General features: G+C 37.7%; 3 protein-coding genes across 3 annotated transcripts; all 3 read left to right on the forward strand.

Moving 5' to 3' along the window:
- Positions 1-2,350: 2,350 nt before the first annotated feature.
- Positions 2,351-8,926, forward strand: LOC142542455 (homeobox-leucine zipper protein ATHB-15-like). The gene is given in 18 exon segments (XM_075649080.1): positions 2,351-3,139; positions 3,511-3,670; positions 3,761-3,866; positions 4,141-4,232; positions 4,610-4,705; positions 4,788-4,901; positions 4,990-5,073; positions 5,156-5,311; positions 5,580-5,654; positions 5,780-5,886; positions 5,962-6,139; positions 6,226-6,414; positions 6,505-6,588; positions 6,591-6,746; positions 6,959-7,284; positions 7,824-7,929; positions 8,029-8,178; positions 8,614-8,926. Coding segments are annotated over 18 exon segments (2,565 nt in total). The 5' UTR covers positions 2,351-2,900; the 3' UTR covers positions 8,761-8,926.
- A 1,516-nt stretch (positions 8,927-10,442) lies between these two features.
- LOC142541333 (uncharacterized) lies at positions 10,443-10,997 on the forward strand. The gene has a single exon (XM_075647882.1). The coding sequence runs from the start codon at positions 10,443-10,445 to the stop codon at positions 10,995-10,997; it is 555 nt and encodes a 184-aa protein (XP_075503997.1).
- A 2,744-nt stretch (positions 10,998-13,741) lies between these two features.
- LOC142542456 (casein kinase 1-like protein HD16) lies at positions 13,742-20,025 on the forward strand. Its single transcript, XM_075649082.1, has 17 exons — positions 13,742-13,983; positions 14,150-14,577; positions 15,807-15,938; positions 16,030-16,103; positions 16,202-16,271; positions 16,378-16,433; positions 16,523-16,594; positions 17,177-17,271; positions 17,357-17,423; positions 17,658-17,787; positions 17,921-18,139; positions 18,240-18,382; positions 18,578-18,752; positions 18,859-18,949; positions 19,033-19,190; positions 19,281-19,469; positions 19,569-20,025. The coding sequence occupies exons 2-17, from the start codon at positions 14,182-14,184 to the stop codon at positions 19,626-19,628; spliced, it is 2,127 nt and encodes a 708-aa protein (XP_075505197.1). The 5' UTR covers positions 13,742-13,983; positions 14,150-14,181; the 3' UTR covers positions 19,629-20,025.
- Positions 20,026-20,469: the final 444 nt, after the last annotated feature.

The following is a 20,469-nucleotide window of genomic DNA, read 5'->3' on the forward strand; positions in this document are numbered from 1 at the left end:
GACTTTAGTGGATGATTATTCTCGTGCCGTATGGGTTTATTTATTAATTGATAACCGAGAGGTATTTAAGATGTTTATGTCTTTTATTGCGATGATTGATCGTCAATTCTCTCAAAAGTTGAAAATTGTACGGAGTGACAATGGCACAGAGTTTGTCTGCATGAAAGAATACTTTGTGGCAAATGGAATATTATTTCAAACCTCCTGTGTGGGTATCCCTCAACAAAATGGCAGGATGGAAAGAAAACATAAACACATTTTGAATGTTGCTTGTGCATTACACTTTCAAGGAGGCTTGCCTATTTCCTTTTGGGGGGAATGTATTTTGGCTGCTGCACACTTAATAAATCGAACTCCTTCTAGCGTTCTTCTCAACAAAACTCCTTATGAAATTCTCTTTGGTTGTGCTCCTTCTTTCAGCGAACTTCGCATAATTGGATGTTTAGCTTTTGCACATAATCAACGAGCTAAGGGTGACAAATTCGCTACTCGAAGCCGTAAATGTGTTTTTGTGGGATATCCGTTTGGTAAAAAGGGTTGGAGTTTATTTGACCTTGAGAAAAAGGAATTCTTCGTATCTAGAGACGTCAAATTCTTCGAAAAGGTATTTCCATTTTTGATTGACAAAGGCACAAATCTCGCCCCTGTTGACGGTCCAGTCCCTTCCACTGACGAGTTTATTATTGATATGGACGAACATGGGACGATGCACGAGGGTACCCTTAGTGGAACGCCAAAAGTGGAGACTTCCTCTCCGGATACATCTCCCGCCGGCTCGGGAGAGGAACGACTGGGTCGTGGCTTTCGGGATAAACTCCCATCGGTCATCTTACGCGACTTTGTCCCGAACACTGTTATCACCAAATGTCCATCCCTTTCCCATCCTACTCAGCCATCTCAAACTCCCTCAGGTACGCCGTTTCCTATAGCCGATTATGTTGGTTGTGACAAATTTACTGTGAAACACCAGAATTTTCTTGCAGCTGTAACTGCAGGGATTGAGCCACGGTCTTTTAAGGAAGTTGTTAAGGACATCGGCTGGTGTAATGCTATGCAACAAGAAATTCGTGCTTTAGAGGATAATGGAACTTGGACTATGGAACCATTACCTCCTGGAAAGAAAGCTCTGGGCAGTAAATGGGTGTACATAATCAAATATCACTCTGATGGCAGCATTGAAAGATTAAAGGCCAAATTAGTTGTCTTTGGTAATCATCAAGTCGAGGGAATAGACTATAACGAGACCTTTGCTCCAGTGGCAAAAATGGTGACAGTCAGAACTTTCCTGGCAAATGTATATGAAACTTCCACCAGGTTTTCAATCTACTGACTCCAACTTGGTCTGTCGTTTGCGCAAGTCACTGTATGGTCTGCGACAGGCACCTCGATGTTGGTTTGCTAAACTCGTGACAGCTTTAAGCCGGCTTCATTTTCGCTTGAACAGAATCATCAATTGACGCGCATCACGGGGCCATGCCTCTCCGATCCAGAGCCCTATCGTCGGTTGCTTGGGCGTCTTATCTATCTGTCTGTTACCGGACCTGACTTGGCTTATTCGGTTCATGTGCTGTCGCAATTCATGCAGGAAGCCGAAACAGGCACATTGGGATGCTGCACTACGGGTGGTTCGTTACTTAAAGAAATCTCCGGGTCAAGGTATTCTTCTCCGCTCAGACAGTGAGCTATCTTTGACTGGTTGGTGTGACTCAGATTGGGCTGCATGTGCTCTTACTCGGCGTTCTCTTACTGGTTGGTTTGTGTTTTTGGGGCATTCGCCAATTTCCTGGAAAACTAAAAAGCAGCATATTGTCGCTCGCTCGTCAGCGAGGCAGAGTGTCGTTCTATGGCCTCTCTTACTTGTGAACTCAAATGGTTGAAAGACTTACTTCTGAGTTTGGGTGTTCATCATCCAAAGACGATTCCTCTTTTCTGTGATAGTCAGTCTGCTTTGCATATAGCGCATAATCCGGTCTTTCATGAACGCACGAAATATATTGAAGTTGACTGCCATTTCGTGCGTGATGCCATCCAAGAAGGTCTTATTGCTCCGTCTTATGTCCTGACATCTGTTCAACTGGCGGACATATTTACCAAAGCTTTGGAAAAAACTCAGTTTGAACTTCTTCTCGACAAGTTGGGCATTCTGGACTTGCATGCTCCAACTTGAGGGGGGTGTTACGGATATTTAGGCTAGATATATGGGTGACATATATTTAATAGGATTTTTCGGCTTTCTAATTGGTATAAATATTGATAATAATGAATAAGAAAAACATCATAAATTATCTAAAAATAACACGGTCCCATAATTCTTTTATTTCCCCTTTCCTCGATGTCTTTACCAACAACTTTTTCAGATTATTTACATCACCCGAGGGGCCAAGGTCCATTTTCATCAGGTTTTATGCATGTAAGTATATGTAAATATTACACACATATATCTGTATGTGTACGCGTATACATGCACGTGTCGTATTTCTTGGAGTGAACAAAAGCTTTTGATATTTGATAAAGTGGAAAAAGATTCTTGGGAGGAGACGAGATGTTACCAGTGGCTAGTTCCCTTTGTTTGGATTCAAGCTGCGAGGCTCAAAGCTCCGATCTTTGGATGAATTTCTTGGTTGGGCACTAAATTGGTGGTTATTATGAAGAAAAATTTGTGGGATTGGAGGCATGTTTGACGGAAACAAAGAATGATGTGAAAAATGATGTAAAATGTTTGGGTGGATTTCTTGGCTGAGCACTGAAGTGTTTTCTGTTGTTGACCGTGATTTTTTTAAAATAAATTATAATAGCCCGAAGTTTTGAACGTTTGGGATTAGGCTCGAAGATTTGGAAGTTTAGAGGGTGTGTAGCATTGTTTTAAGTTTCTTACATTAAATTAACGTTGTACGTGAAAGATGGCTATGTATTGTAAAGATGGTAACACGGTGTCTCGAGCAGTGTCATCGGCTGCATCCCTGGGCGTAGACAATGGGAAATATGTCCGGTACACACCTGAGCAGGTTGAAGTCCTGGAGAAGTTGTATCAGGAGTGTCCAAAGCCGAGCTCAATGCGCCGGCAGCAGGTGATTAGAGAATTCCCCATTTTATCGGACATTGAGACTAAGCAAATCAAGGTCTGGTTCCAGAACAGAAGGTAGTTTTCTGATTATCAATTCTGCTAGTATTTTATTTCATTTTTTTTTTTATAAAATATGAAACACAAGAGTCCTTAGATGGAAACTTTAGAGTCCGAGTTTAATAATTGGTATATTCTATATTATTGGTTTTTACTTGGGATTTTTGTATATATGGTTCTGATTCATGATCGGTTTGATTGTTCTGACTCGAACCCATGATTTATATCCAGGATTGATCACAATATTCAGGAAGTTACTCTATATCTGAAGATTTTTGTGTTATGGCGCCTGTCCTTTTGATCAAATAATTAATTAATGACTTAATTAAAAGTGTGATGAGTTCTACGGGCTGGAAGTTTATAATATGGTGGTTTTCTTGAAAATGCAGATGTAGAGATAAGCAAAGAAAAGAGGCCTCGAGGCTTCAATCCGTGAATAGGAAACTCACAGCCATGAATAAGCTCTTAATGGAGGAGAATGATAGGCTGCAGAAACAAGTGTCCCAATTGGTGTATGAGAACAGTTATTTTCGCCAACATACCCCCAGCGTGAGAATCTTGTATCTTCTTGTTTCACTATTGAAATTTAGGGGTTAAAAATGAAGAAACAAATCAGGTTTGATTGTATTCCTATCGCAGAATGGGCTTATGATGAAAGGCACCGGCTGTGAATCTGTGGTATTGAGTGGTCGAAAACATCACTCGGTGCCTCAGCATCCACCAAGGGATGCAACAAGTCCTGCAGGATGAGTACCTAGCAAGAGTGAGCAGGGTAGTTTCTCGAATGTGAAAAAAGGGAGTGTCCTTAAATTTTTTTGCCAGCCTTTCAATACATTAGGTGTCCACCACTGAGTAGAGTTATGACTGTTGGTCATTTTCTTGATGTAAGGTTTTGGTGGGAGGGGGGGGGGGGGGGGGGGGGGGTTGCATATTTGTTGTTCCACCATGTGATTCAATTTGTTTTTTGTGTATGGGGGAGGCTTATGGAAACTTATTTGGTTTTATGATATTCTTCCCCAGGCTTTTGTCCATTGCAGAAGAGACTTTAACAGAGTTTCTTTCAAAGGCCACTGGAACTGCTGTTGAGTGGGTTCAAATGCCTGGAATGAAGGTAAAATGCGTATTAAATTCGTTAAATTTTAAGTATTCGTACATGTGGGGACAATTCTCGGGTAAAATACGTAACACACCGATATGCATTATTATTACCCATATTTGTCGACATATTCAATGATGATTATTTAGTCATTGATGTCAGAAGATACGATATATATAATGGTCCTCCATGCTCTTTAAAGTATGATCAGTGAGATTACGTTATAGTTTTGATAAAAGAATATTATATAAAACAATGGCCTTAATCAAGATTCCTGCGGTAGTTGGGGGTAAACGTTTTTATATGATAATGGATATGCATGGACTCTTACCATGTTTTGTGGTTATTTGAACTGATATTACCCTTTTTCCATTGCCCTAAATTTGGAATAGCCTGGTCCGGATTCCATTGGAATCATCTCTATTTCTCATGGTTGCACTGGCGTGGCAGCAAGAGCTTGTGGCCTGGTTGGTCTAGAGCCCAACAGGGTTAGTTTCCTTCATTCTCACTCTAGCCTTGTGATTTTTCTTAGGTTTTAGTGATGAAATTAAACGGTGAGGTCTGTTGTAGATTGCCGAAATGCTAAAGGATCGACCTTCATGGTTTCGCGATTGCCGAGCCGTGGATGTGCTCAATGTGCTACCTACTGCCAGTGGCGGGACCATAGAAATTTTATACATGCAGGTTGGTGTATGTTAATATCAACACATTATTTTATTTTTGGTTATAATTTTTAAATCCACTTGTGAGATCATGAAATTTGAAATTTTAGCTGTACGCGCCAACTACTTTGGCGCAAGGTCGTGATTTTTGGTTGCTGCGCTATACTTCGGTCTTGGATGATGGCAGCCTAGTGGTAGGCGACCTTCTTTAGCTCATAATTTTAGTGGTCTTTTTCTCATTTTCAAACTCTACTATAAGTTTTGGAGCAATTTCAGGTCTGTGAAAGATCACTCAGCGATACTCAGAATGGATCAGGCATGCCACCTGTGCGGAACTTTGTGAGAGCAGAAATGTTGCCTAGTGGTTACCTTATTAGACCTTGTGAGGGTGGAGGGTCAATTATCCACATTGTAGACCACATGAATTTGGAGGTACTTTTGTGTGTCATTGATGACTTTGTATGGCCTCATGTTATGTTGCTTTTCTTTCCGACTTGTTAATTTTCATTAGCAGAATTATATTTTTCATTTTATTGTTGAAATGTGTATGAAGGAGGGCCTGATGTTGTGAGCAACATTGCAGTAAATTTCTAAATCTGTGGACAATGGAACTGTATCAACTGTTCCAATTAGTGAACTGGTTAGTTGGAGAAATTGCTTTATACTGCACGTGCTTGTTTTTATATTTTTTCTTGGATAGGCATCCAGTGTTCCCGAGGTTTTGCGCCCACTTTATGAATCTTCAACTATGCTTGCTCAAAAGACCACGATGGCTGTAAGAGACTCAAGCTACTTTCTTGAATGCTCTATAACTCTTGAATCACAAAATGGAGGGCCTGGAGTCTTTTCTTTCAATTTTGACGTGTTTTGCCTTTCTTTCTTCTTTATCACCCAATGCAGGCTCTTCGTCAGCTTAGGCAGATATCTCAAGATATTTCGCAGGCCAGCATAACCAACTGGGGAAGACGGCCACCAGCTCTACGGGCACTTACGCATCAGCTCAGCAGGTTGGTTACCATTTTACACCCCGTCTTTAGTTCTATGTGTCATTCCTTACATTAAATATACGCAATCATTTATAGGGGATTCAATGAAGCTCTTAACGGATTCAGTGATAAAGGATGGACGTCTATAGGCAATGATGGTGTGGATGATGTTACTATTCTTGTCAATTCCAATCCCGAAAAATTTGTGGGCTCAAATGGATGTACATCCATTCGTGATGCTGTCTTATGTGCCAAAGCATCTATGCTTTTACAGGTATTTTCACCACGTGTTTGTTTCCATTTGGGTTTTTTTTTTCTCAATTTCTTGATCTCATTCAATTTGTCCTTTTCTCGGTGCAGAATGTGCCTCCTGCCTTGCTATTAAGATTTTTACGAGAGCACAGGTCTGAATGGGCTGACAACAGCATTGATGCTTATGCAGCCACTTCTGTCAAAATCGGTCCCTGTGCTTATTTAGGACAGCCTGGAGTTGGTAATTTTGGGGGTCATGGTGTCCTCCCTTTGGCTCAAACCATTGAGAATGAAGAGGCAAGTGCATTGAATTTCTTGATAGTGTAACATGATATCGGCCTTCGCAGACTGTGTTGTGACTTTCACGCATTTCCCATTTTGTAATAGCTGCTGGAAGTAATTAAGCTTGAAAGTGTTGGTTATTTTCTGGATGTTGCAGTGATGCCGAGAGATGTGTGCCTGTTGCAGGTAATTATTTCCTTCCCTGTTTGTTAAATTTCTCGCAAAGGGATGAGAATGCTGTTGGCACATGTTCTGAACTCATATTTGCCCCTATCGATCCATCTTTTACTGACAATGCTCCTCTTTTGCCCTCTGGTTTCCGTATCATTCCACTTGATTGTGGCAAGGTGAATGTTCACACACGACTTGTTTCTTTTCTTGAGCAGAAATATGTCTAAGAGGACTAAATGCCTAGTGTAAGCACAATGATGCTGATAATAGCCATCAGTAGATTTATTGATTATAAAAATCCTATTACTATAAGTTCCCACTTGATTTATCCTTGATTAACCCTTTCACGTAGTATCATCAACTGATACTTGGCTTCAATTCTAAGTAGGAGTTGTCCAGCCCAAATCGCACCATGGATCTGGCATCCGTTCTCGAGACTGGTGCAGCAGGCAACAAGCCTTCAAAAGACCTTGATCTTAGTAGTGGTTCTTCTAGATCTGTTGTCTCTATTGCATTTGAATTTGCATTCGAAAGTCACATGCAAGATAATGTTGCATCAATGGCTCGACAGTATTTACGTAACATTATATCATCTGTTCAAAGGGTTGCATTGGCTCTCTCGCCATCACATCTAGGTTCTCATGCTGGCCTTCGATCACCGCTTGGAACTCCTGAAGCACATACTCTTGCTTTTTGGATTGCCCGAAGTTACAGGTGCTCTATTTAGTGCTTGAATGTCATATTTCTAAAGATTTTATGAGCTAGGCAACTTTAATGTGATACGTATATAACTGTTACATGTCTCAAAAGGTCGAGTGACCAGTAAACTTAGCTCTCCGATTTAATAGCCTAGTATTTTGGATGTAGGATCTACTCTCATACTTATGTGATAACAATAAATACATTAGATAATAATAAGAAGACCTTTTTTGGAAGTCCTAGTAGAAAAGCACTTTTTAGAAATCGGAAAATGTGGAATTCTAGCCTTCCGTTTTAGATTTGCTGAAATTAAAAACTTAAAAACTTTTTTACCATTATATTTGCATCTAAAAATCAAGACTACTTGTTCTTTTATGGACTGTATTTTAAAACCCAGCCTACTTTAAGTGTTTTTTTAAGTCGTGGATTCTGTATCAAAGTGGTCTAATTATGCTATTATAATTAACATATTCATGGATCAAAATATCTGCATACAATTATGTTGTATTTTTATTGTAATTGTTTAGCTCACCCCCGTTTCATTATCTTGTTAGAAACTATATGGGAGCTGAGCTGCTCAAATTTACCGGTGAAGGTAACAACTTTGTTCTCAAAGATCTTTGGCATTACTCGGATGCCATTATGTGCTGCTCAGTGAAGGTAACCCCTTTTTCACATCCAGTCTCATAATATATATAAAGAGCACAGCATATGTTTTGATTGATCTTATTTAAGCATGGAACTTCTAAACTTTTGCAGGCGTTGCCTGTTTTTACTTATTCGAACCAAGCCGGTCTTGACATGCTTGAGACGACATTGGTTGCGCTTCAAGACATTCCTTTGGAAAAGTTATTTGATGATCGTGGAAGGAAAAATCTCTGCTCCCAGTTTCCGCAGATAATGAATCAGGTTAGAGAATTCCCAGTACTTGGAACTAAAATTTAACAGATTCATCCTTGCTTGTGTTAGTTATCATTGGCTAATGAAATCATTTGATTGAACTAAAATTTAATAGATTCATCCTTGCTTGCGTTAGTACATGCAAATGTCAAGAACATTGTGAACAGGGTCGACTGAGGTCTGTTGCCTCCTTTTCTCTCCATTGCACACAATCTAATGGTAATGACATGAAACCGTGATCTCAGCAACTAAGAACAATGATGAATGAACGAAGTCAGCCAGAATAATGTATTTCTGTGATTTCATGCTCGTAAAACCCCGAATCTTCAGTACTTCGTTCTTTTCCCCGTGGAAGCTATATATATTTTTGGTGTTCTGATAGAATTTACCTCGCGACTTAATTTGAAGCTGATGTTCTTTCCACTCTGACAACATTATGAACAGGGTGTTGCATCTCTTCAAAGTGGCATATGTCTGTCGAGCATGGGCCGGCCGATCTCGTACGAGCGAGTTGTGGCTTGGAAGGTCTTGAATGAAGATGATAATGTCCACTGCCTCTGCTTCATGTTCGTCAACTGGTCTTTTATGTGATTTTTACTATCTTAATTACTGAAATAGTTTCAACTGACTCCGTTTGTGGCTAAACTCCTATGTTTGATCATGCTTCTGAAATTAGACAGTTGTGATTAACTAATTAATGATGCTTTTGGGATGTGAGTTACTATGTTTTCTTCCTGTACTGGGTCAAACTCTGTGCACTTGTGGTCATAATTCTTCTACAAAAATTCGATACGACACTGATCATTAGTTGTCATGTATATCAAATTATGATTGTTTTTATAATTCAACGTGTCTAAAAACTGTCAAACCAAATAAAATCCATCCCGTGACAATCAGCACGTACGTGATATGATTTTTTAATGTTAAAAATGAGTAGGTTTTTCGTGAGAGGGTCTCACGAATCTTTTATCTGTAAGACAAGTCAATCTTACCGATATTCACAATAAAAAGTAACACTCTTATCATAAAAAATAATATTTTTTTTATGAATGATCCGAATAAGATATTTGTCTCACAAATACAATCCGTGAGACTGTCTCACACAACTTTTTGCCTTTAAAAATTTAAAATTTAGGCAAATAAAGTATGTATTATCATTTTTTAAAAAAAAGAAATGGCTTTTCCTACGTTTTGGCCTAAAAAATGCATCTCTCAGCTGAGTATTTGTTTAAATTACTAATTGACTCCAATTATATGTACAAAAAAATTCTTCACAATTTCGAACTGAACCCCTTTTGTACGATAGTCGATGCGAATATAATAAACTTCAATCATTTGTCCATAGTTTAAACTGAAACCAAAAGAGTGTAATATATAATTTATTCTTGTCTCGCATAATAATTCTTTTTTTAATAACAAAAAGGCAAAAAAAAAAAAAGAAATCAAAGTCCCGGTTTCTTAAATATTTTATTCACTAAATATTACATGGTCTGGTCAAAATCTATAATTGTGGCCTTTAGATATACTGAACGTTTGAAATACATATAAATGCAACTTTAACAGGCTTGCATTGCCATGTTATATGTACAGCTTAATGAGTAAGCAAAGCTTTAGGTACGAATTTTCCGAGTTATTGCTGGTGCCAACGGCTCTAAAGTGTAAAGTGAAAGTGACCTTAATTATTTCAGTTGTTCCAGATTTATAATTATTATTTGATAAAGCAAAAATTCCAACTACTGTAATATCCCCAGCACTCCCCGAAAAATTCATTTACACTATTATTATTTTGACAAAAACTTGTGTGAGACGGTCTTACGAGTCGTATTTTGTGAGACAGATATCTTATTTTGGTCATCCATGAAAAAGTATTACTTTTTATGCCAAGAGTATTAATTTTTATTGTGAATATCGGTAGGGTTGACCCGTCTCACAGATGAAGATTCGTGAGACCGTCTCACAAAAACATACTCCATTATTTTTCACACACACGCACGTATATATATTTAAAAAAATGACAGATTTCTTTCAAGTTCAAGTTCAATCTAAATTAGAATCATCATTAATATATATAAAAAAACCAAGAAAGAAACTATTTTTTTAATGTGAATTAAATTATAAAACTTAAAAGGTCACTTCAGTAAAAGTACCATCTCGAGTGCTCTCACCCCTGTCTAAAAGCCCCTTTAAAAACCCAATTCATAAGACACCAAACTTCGTCTCAAAAACCAAAACCACGAATGACACACATTCCCAACAAAATTTCATAGAAAGATATGGAGCAAAATCTACCAATTAGAGCAAAGAAAGTCTGGAGCATAGTCCGAGTCCTATATTTCATGCTACGTAAAGGCATATCCAAGGGAAAATTGTTTTCAGATCTCAACATGATGATTCAACGTGGCAAGAGCGCCGGAAAAGCCGCCATACACAACCTCATGTTCCACCACCACCTTGTTGCCGCCTCCTACTCCGGCCGCCGCTTCCACGATGCTGGTGGCAACCTCGAGTATGAGTTCAGCTGCAGCAACAGCCCAGCTTACCCTACATTCCACCTCCCAAGCTTTATTATCAACAAGCGAAAACACTCACACGCGCAGCCACCCATCGATGGCGAGTTACTGGTAGCGGCTTTGGAGATGATCAACAGCGCGGCGGCGTCACCGGCTTTGCCTGGATTTGGGCCGAGCCCGATGGTAAGGCAACTGAGGATAACTGATTCTCCATTTCCATTGAGTGATGCTAGGATTGATGAAGATAATCGTGTGGATGAAGCCGCAGAAGAGTTTATTATGAAGTTTTATAAAGATTTGAAGAGGCAAAGTGCATGAATCAATTAATCTTGAAATAAACATCGTTTGTTTTGGATTTTTTTTAAAAAATAAATTCCCGAAGATAATTGTTTTGGAAGCGTCGCCAAAATTTCATGCACGTTTGCATGTACTAATAATTAATGAAATTGGTAAAAAAAATGGTTTATTTCTATTTGTTTCAGTCTCTTTTTTACTGACGGTTGATCATTATATTTTTATTTATTCATATGCTTATTTATTATAAATGTATTAATGGAACAACCATAATTAAAAATTATAAGTTTACCGTTCTGAATATTGTAAGACAAAATCATTTATTGAAGAGGTGACGAATGTTATAACGAGCATGCAGCATATGGATCCCATGCTTTTGAAGAGGTTGTTTTAACTTAAATTTACTATATATTGAAAAACTATTATGTCCAATTTACGTATAGTTTTTAGAAAAGTTAATTTCCCGGTCCGTTTCGGATCAATTGAGGAATTATAAGCATAATCTGTTATTCAAGGGTTAAACTTTTTAATTTTCAGAAAATGCACTAAGAAAAAAGAAAGAAAAGCCAAAAATTTAGGTAAATTGGTATGGTTAAAGTGTGAAAAATCAGGAATTTCTTGGACGCTTGCTTTTCATTCTTTATTAAATCCTATTAAGCTGTCATTTCTTCGGTATATTTCCTTTATGATTTGTGGCTTTTGAGAGAGCGACATTTGCCTTTTTCAAAAAAAATTTAAATCGATCATTAAACTTATGTTTGCATATTCTAGTGGGAGCTGAATATATTATATAGGAAATTAAACTAGCTTTTACCAATTTTTTTTTACCAAAATCACTCGTGTAGAAGCATAGTCAATACTCGCCAGTTTTTGAATTTCAATTATTCTAAGCATAAATAGGGTTTAAGAACACACAAAACTGATTTTTTGAAGTCAAAAGTCAATAATAATCAGAGGCGGAGCTACGGCCTCTTGTACCCGGGCTTTAACACGGGTGTTCCATTTTTTTAAAAAAAAATTTATATGTAAATTTTTGGATAAATTTGATATTAGTCCGGATAGATCAATTTGAAATATTAAAGGAAGTTAGAGTTTAAAATTCTAGCCCGGGTAGCGTCAGATTCTTGGATCCGCCACTGATAATAATAATAATAAATATTTTTTTTGGGATGATAGACAATTCTGTAAGCTTTCCTTTCAAAGTTTACGATAATGCTTCATTGATTATTTTTTGACTCTATAATGTTCAAACTTAAGGGAAATATTGACATTTTTATATTATATAGTTTTGTATTATGATAAAAAAAAATATGATTAATTAATATTTATTATGAAAATTAAATATATAGCGTAGTTTATTAAAGATTTATTCTGATCCGATATTAAGGCGACTATCCCCATGATAGAATCAAGGGTCCAAATTTAGCCACACATACATGGGATCCACTAATTTTTTTAAATCACGTATGTGTGTGAATCTTGTCCGTTCAAACCATGTGAGGGCACTGCCCCCACATGTAGCATCGACCTAACCCGGAAAATCATTTCAAATAAAGCTTGGCCATTGTAGGTATTTTAGCTCCAATTAGACTACAAATCTAACGATGGGCCCAAAATAGTGTAGCCCAGGAATAATATTTTTTAAATTTCTGTACTTAATTTAAATTGGGACCAAAGCCCAACCCGTTTACATACTACGGGCCTCGATTCAGAAACACTGAATTAAATTCGTGATACAATGAGGTCCAAATAATGTTCAATATTCAGCTAATATGATTTAAATAGTCAATACTCTAAAAAAAAATTTTATTTCAGTGTTTATTTCTCACTCTTTCTTCCTATTCAAATCGTCCACACATATGTTCCAGTCGATCTTTTATGATACGTTTATTATTTAATCTATGTCGAGGGTTTAGTATTTGACACATGACGTTTGATTTGATATATGATTTAAAATATTTGACTTTAACATTATTCTCTGCTGAAGTCTTTGATCAGGGAACGGGAAAATCCCCACTACCGCTGGTAGGCCAGTCGGGCCGTGAGCGCGGCGGAAATGGGTTTCCCAAAAAGCCGGCTCGGGCCGGCGTCAACATAGTAGAATGAAGGGAACGACCCTAATGTTGTGTTGGCAAAGCCAACTTCTTGGTTTTCGGGCGGAGAAAAGGGGACGCGGGGACTCGGGTCGAGGCATAGCGTAACTAAGAGAGCCTTTTATTTGATGGGTAAGATCGCCAAAGCTCACTGTGTACTTGATTTTGATTAGTAATAAAAAATGATAAGATGATATCTTAAATTATTAAAATCTCCCAAGTCTCAAAATTTGAAATTTATAGGTTAGGCAATAAAAACAGAAGAAAATAAATGGAAACCAAGTAAAGGAAAAAGAGAGAAAAATTAAAATTGTTTTTTAGAAAAAAGAAACTGAAACTTTACCAAAATTCAAGAAAAATCGAGTTCAACAGAAATAACCCAAAAATTAGTATCTAAAATCAATTTCAAAATTAGATCAAAATCCCAACCAAATCTGGTCGAGCTCTTTTTTTTTTAAAAAAAAAAGAATTTAATTTGTAATTTCAATCAAAGAAATTGTTATTTACTGGGCAGCCTCTCAAAAAGCAAGGATACTCAAACCCTTTTTCGTCTTTCTAACCCAACGTCCTCAAAACCATGGAGTTCTAAAAATCTCCATCTTCCAATCCACACCGCTCGTTACACGGAAATCGACGGTGGAGAACACTGTTCCATTTTTTTCTGTCCCGAAAATATACGTACACATATACATACAGAATCCCGGCCCCCTTCTCCTAGAGCAAAATTGTGTGCGCTTTTTTTTTCCTCTCTCTCTCAAATCGACGAAATTCGATCGCTTCTTCTTTCCAAAGATCCCTGAATTTTTTCGTCAGTATCGGGAAAATCTAGGCGATCGGCGAGTTTTTTCAGCTCAATCACTCCCCAAAGATTGTTCGATAATAATTTGTTGTGGCAATCGAATTACTTGCTATTCTTGGTTAGTGTGTTTCCCTATTTTTACGTTTTTTTGTATTGCATCACTATTATTTGTGTTTAGACACCGATTTTAGTATGAAAACACAGTGATTCTGAATATCTATTATATGTGTCTGTATAACGTGCAAATGCATGTGCCTTGGTGAATTTGTGGGAATTTTTATTAGGGAAAAAAGGTATGAGAATTGAAGGATGAACGATGCCGGTGCTGCGTGGTGGAGTGCGCAGAGGCCGGAGAGGGAAGCAGCAGCAGCAGCAACCGTCACACAACGACATCAATCAGAATCCAAACGAAAATATCATCCCGGTTGTTGAGGAAAACGCGGCTATTGCGACAAGAACAAGGAGGAGGAGGAGAGCAGAAGCAGCTGCAGCCGTAGCGGTTGCTGAGCCGGTGGATGACAAGGTAGTTGCTGCTGTAGCAGCAGTTGAGGTTAGGGAGGTTGAGGATCAGGGAGAGAGGGTTTTGGAACAACCAGAAAGGATAGAGGAGGTGGGTGAAAAGCTGATGGATGACTACGGAAGTGGCGGGAAGAGCGCTGACAAAGGGAATGCCGCTGATGACGAGTTAGCCGCTACACCTATCCCGGAAAGGGTGAGACTTTATGTACACACACACACACACACACACACACACATATATATATATATATATATATATATATATATATTAAAAATCATGTATTTATGATTGTTTTCCTGTATCTATTGGTATTAAGTTTTGTTGCGTGGTTGGGAATGAAAGACTGAAAATGGTTTTTGAATTCATGATCTATTGGTGAAAGACTGAAAATGGTTTTTGAATTCATGATCTATTGGTGAGTTTGTATCTTAAGCTCGAAGCTTTTTCATCTTGTGCGTGGAAAGTAGGATTTCATATTTTGTTTGTCCAAGTATTTGAGTTAGATTGTGTTTTGACATACAAGCATGTTATGTTTAGATATTTGTTTGAATGTCGTGGGTCATTGCAGAGGTATATGTATACCACTGTAAGAAAGCAGATGGAAGCAACACACTTAACGAACATCTTTTAGTTTGTGATATCTATTGAATCTGTACTTCTGTCGTGTCAGATTTTTGATTTATTTTTGCTCGTGTGTACCAAGACGTTGGAGATGAATTTTGTCCTTGTTTACTTCTCATAGTTTCGGGCCATTTCTTATCCTTGTGGTGAACACTTGTTTGATGCAATTAGATTTACGTGGTGTCCTTGACTCCCTTTGAGCATCACGTGGCATCTTTTCCTTTTAGCATTTCCCATATTCCATTTGTTACTTGTCCCTGACTCTCTATAAATAGGCTGTGATCATCTAAGCCGTGTATTCCTTATTTTGTTAAAGTTTTTCACTCAAACCAATCCGGTGTACTTGGATTTCATGTAGATTGTAAAGCGATTAAAAAGATGTCTTGTCCTGATTGAGTGATTTGGTTCTTAGTGTCTTTTACTTTTGTTATCTTCTTTTCTCTCTTTCAAATACATGCTTATGATTGTGCTTGTAAGAATGCTTGAGTTATGCTGTCATCTTGAACTTGTGAATGTTGTAGGTGTTTTTTTGCCTACAGTCCTTGGGAATTATATTTTTCTGGCCTTGTAGGGCGATCAAGATAAAAAGAAAAGCACACTCTCGGTTATTAATCGAACTATATATCAAAGAACTGAATGAGTAAAAGGTTTTTTTTTTTTTTTTATGATATGCAGTTGAAGTTAATGAGTTAAATAGCAGTGGTGTCTAATCAACCTTCATTTTCATTGTTGAGCGCTTATTGTGATATAAGATGTCCAATTTTGTAAATAATTTTAACTCCCAACATTGTGCGCTACAGGTTCAGGTTGGTGGTTCACCAATGTACAGAACTGAAAGGAAGCTCGGTAAGGGTGGTTTTGGACAAGTATATGTTGGTCGTCGTGTCTCTGGCGGTCCCATCAGCGAAAGAACGGGCCCGGGGGCTACAGAAGTTTGTACTCTGGTTTCATATGCTTTGACTAAAGCTGGAATTTTTTTGTCTTCCTTTTTTATACTAATATATTTGTGCTTGAATTTACCAGGTGGCCCTAAAGTTTGAACATCGTAATAGTAAAGGCTGCAATTATGGCCCTCCTTATGAATGGCAAGTGTACAAGTAAGTAAACGTGATGCTTTGAGAGCTTGTTGCTAATGCTTTGAGAGTTGGTTATTGATGCTCCGTCTCTCTTACTTTTTAATGTATATTGTGCTCAGTACTCTGGGTGGAAGTCATGGTGTTCCACGAGTGCACTTCAAGGGCCGACAAGGTGACTATTATGTGATGGTATGTTAATGATTGATTTAATACCGTCCTCTTTGTTATTGTCGAATTTTCCTCTCCCTTTTATATTTCTGAATGTTTAGTTAATCACTCGGAGGTTTGATTGCAGGTCATGGATATGCTTGGGCCAAGCTTGTGGGATGTGTGGAATAATAACTCCCACACGTGAGTTAATCGACTCTAAGATACTAAGTTTTTGTTGGCTATCGGTATTTTACCATTGCTTGATTAACCTTTTATGTCTTAAAATTCAGGATGTCTGTTGAAATGGTCGCTTGCATTGCTATAGAAGCACTATCTATATTGGAGAAAATGCACTCGAGAGGGTGAGATCTCTTCAAAGTTTATGGAAGTATTTTCTACTACTATGTTTCCCTTGACATCTACTCATGTATTCGATTATTTGTGTGAACAAATTTCTTTTTCCAGTCTCAGAATGAAAATAGTGACCCGGAGCTGAAATCAATTGGGCATGTCTGATCTTTCAAGTTCAAAATAATAAGAAAAACACAGAAAACTTCTTTCTGTTTACAGTATTATTGGTCTTTATCAAATGTCAGCAGAAGATGTTTATTCTCCAGTTATTTTTCATATGTGGAGGCTAGTGCATCTGATGTCTTTTAATGGAGATTTGATTATAGCTGTTATTTTAATGCCTATTACTTTTTGGGATTCAGAGGAAAAGAAAGAATGACAAACACAACTGGCTGAAGTTTTTAATGTACGAATAAATTATAATTTTAACATATATGTATTCCCGCTGAATTTTTTACGTCTGTGAACCACTAAATTAGAGGAAGTTGCTTTGTTGGTGCTATAAGAAGTAACTTCATTTGATGGTCCTCTTTTTGAATGTATATATTTTAGGAATGGGTATGATGACTTGCCTAATATTTAAACAATTGCAGGTATGTCCATGGGGACGTGAAGCCTGAGAACTTTTTGCTTGGTCCTCTAGGGACCCCTGATGAGAAAAAATTGTACCTGGTTGATCTTGGTTTAGGTACTGTATATTTTATGTATTGGTTCATCATGTACTTGAACGTCATATTTTTGAGAAATCATTCTATTTCTTTTTGCACAATCAGCTACTAGGTGGAGAGATGGCAATACTGGTGTGCACGTTGATTATGACCAACGTCCCGATGTTTTTAGGTATTTGAGTCAAATGTCTTAAGATTTATTTGGAAAACTACATGTTTTCATTTTATTCTTTCTATTTTCTTAGCCATTCACACCCCACTTTACGATGGAGGCTTAGCTGATGTTAACGATATTATCATTATTATTTATTGTTACTGCTATTTGTGGTTGTAGTACTAGTAGTTTTTTTCCATTTCTATCATAACGTGCTGTTGCTGAAGTGTGTATTTGTCTTTTTGCCATCAGGGGAACCGTTCGATATGCAAGTGTTCATGCCCATTTAGGTAGAACTGGCAGCCGGCGAGATGATTTAGAATCTCTTGCGTATACGCTCGTTTTCCTTTTGCGTGGGCGTTTGCCTTGGCAGGGATTTCAGGTATGTATGTGAAATGACTACTGATATTCTGCACGACCAGTTATTTTTAAATGCCAGCTTTTTTTGTTTGTGGTTCTTATCCTTCTTCCTTTCACCTCTTTTCTTTTTCTGACAAGATTCTGCTTTTCGATAGGGTGAGAACAAAGGGTTTCTAGTTTGCAAGAAAAAGATGGCTACATCACAAGAGGCGCTTTGCTGCTTTTGTCCACAACCATTTAAATTGTTTGTGGATTACGTAGTAAATTTAAAGTTTGATGAGGAACCTAATTACGCTAGATATATCTCCCTTTTTGATGGGATTGTGGGACCAAATCCAGAAATCAGACCAATCAACACAGATGGTGCACAGAAGGTGATCATTATTTATTTTTTTTTTCACAAATTCAACTTGTGAAACTTCTTCCTGGCACACACTTTGGTTGCATGTCTAATTTTTTATTTTGCACTTGAAGCTCATCTGTCAGGTTGGTCACAAGAGAGGACGACTGACTTTTGAAGACGAGGAAGATGAACAACCTAAGAAGAAAGTTCGCATGGGGATGCCTGCTACGCAGTGGATTAGCATTTACAATGCTCGTAGGCCCATGAAGCAAAGGTAGTTAGTACTGATTGCCTTGATTTTGATTTCTATGAGTTTAAAATAATTTATAGTAAATGGCCATGTTCCACGCAGTTTCCATACCATATTAGTTAACCTGCTGTTTATAAGATTTTTTCTCATTTGATATTTGTAGATTTGCTTGCGCCTCAATAATTCCAACTTCACAATTTATTTGGTTTTATATTGCAGATATCATTATAATGTGATGGATTCAAGGCTTGCCCAGCACATCGAAAAGGGTACTGAAGATGGCCTATTCATCAGTTGTGTGGCATCTTGCCTTAATCTGTGGGCTCTGATAATGGATGCTGGCACCGGCTTCACTACTCAAGTTTACGAGCTTTCGCCGTTTTTTCTCCACAAGGTACCTGATAGATGATGAGAATAAAATAATACCTTTTCTCTTTTCTTTAGACTTGGAGTACATACAGAAGTTTTCGATTTTCGAGTAAATTTTGGACCGCTTACAGGAATGGATATTGGAACAATGGGAGAAAAATTTTTACATCACTGCAGTTGCTGGAGCTACAAATGGTAGTTCATTGGTAGTAATGTCTAAAGGTAGGCTTATCAATTATTATCTAATGTTAATTTCTGGTAAACATCATCGATTTGTTAGACTCATATCGTTATGTCCAACTCAGGAACTCAGTACTTACAACAGTCTTACAAAGTTAGCGATTCATTTCCGTTTAAGTGGATAAACAAAAAGTGGAAGGAAGGTTTCTATGTCACATCCATGGCCACTTCTGGGAATAGATGGGCAGTCGTAATGTCTCGTGGTGCTGGATTTTCAGATCAGGTGTTTATTATTTACCGTAATCTCATATTTTAAATTGATTAAATCATCAAGTACGTACAATCTAGGCTGAATAAGTAATTATTCATGCAGGTGGTGGAGCTAGATTTTCTTTATCCAAGTGAGGGCATCCATCGCCGTTGGGACAACGGATACCGCATAACCGCTACAGCAGCCACTTCTGACCAGGCTGCACTGGTTTTGAGCATGCCGAGAAGAAAACCAGTTGATGAAACACAAGAGACGCTTCGTACATCTGCTTTTCCCAGCACACATGTCAAGGTTCATTTCATCTGTTTCATAAAAGTACATCTTTCTACTGGGGTATTTTGCTGCACGATTCCTGGACGCTAACAGATAATTTTTGTTCGTTTATTGCAGGAGAAATGGGCCAAAAACTTGTACATTGCTTCTGTTTGCTATGGCCGTACAGTTTCCTAGACAAAACCTCCATGTTATGAAAGATGCTGCCTTGGTTCAAAAACTGGAATTTTATACTGGAAAGAACCTGGATTCCTTCTCAAGCATCTGGGTTTTGTTATAAAACTTAACGGTGCTTCGTCCTCTTATGAGTTGTAGTGGTAGGCTAGTAGCTACTAGTTTGGGCAAGGTGATTTACGGATGGCTCATTGCCATAGAATGATTGTCTTCACTCGTTGCCATTAAATGTGTATAGTTCCGTTTTACGATAAATTTTCTTTTTAAGGTGTAACACGGTGTTATTTTACCTATCGTAGACAAGATTGAACCTTCAATTTTATTTCATGTCTCAATGTTTATTTCTCTGCCTTTACCTTTATGCGAAACTAATTTATTATTTAGAGTTCATTGGATTCAATTGTTCCAATTTTTTCTTGGTATGTTTTTTCTCCAAACATGACTCGTTTTGAATCTTTAGGCACAGGGAACCCATCAATTCTTGCAGCAAAAGCGTGGAACTATTGTTTTCTCCTGTGGTACGGGTAATTCAATAATAAAATTGGTGCCATTAAATTGAAGTAATTGTTGAAATCTTTTTATGAGCACATGAAATCAAGGTTAGACATACTGCGTCTTGGGCGAGGAGGTGGGCTTTTTTAAAAAAATATTATAAATTAAAAAAACCATTATAAAAATGTAGCAGAATGAAAAGTTTTACAAAACTAGTACAATCCGCATTTCACTGTACCGGATTCAGACTTATTTTAAAAAAAAATTATAATAAGGGTGCCACGGATTCAATTGAATCCGTTCCGTGACACCCTGCCACCGGATTCTGAATCTGTGGCAGGGTCTCACGGAT

The sequence above is a fragment of the Primulina tabacum genome, chromosome 4, assembly GCF_025594145.1.
Source record: "Primulina tabacum isolate GXHZ01 chromosome 4, ASM2559414v2, whole genome shotgun sequence".
Taxonomy (NCBI): domain Eukaryota; kingdom Viridiplantae; phylum Streptophyta; class Magnoliopsida; order Lamiales; family Gesneriaceae; genus Primulina; species Primulina tabacum.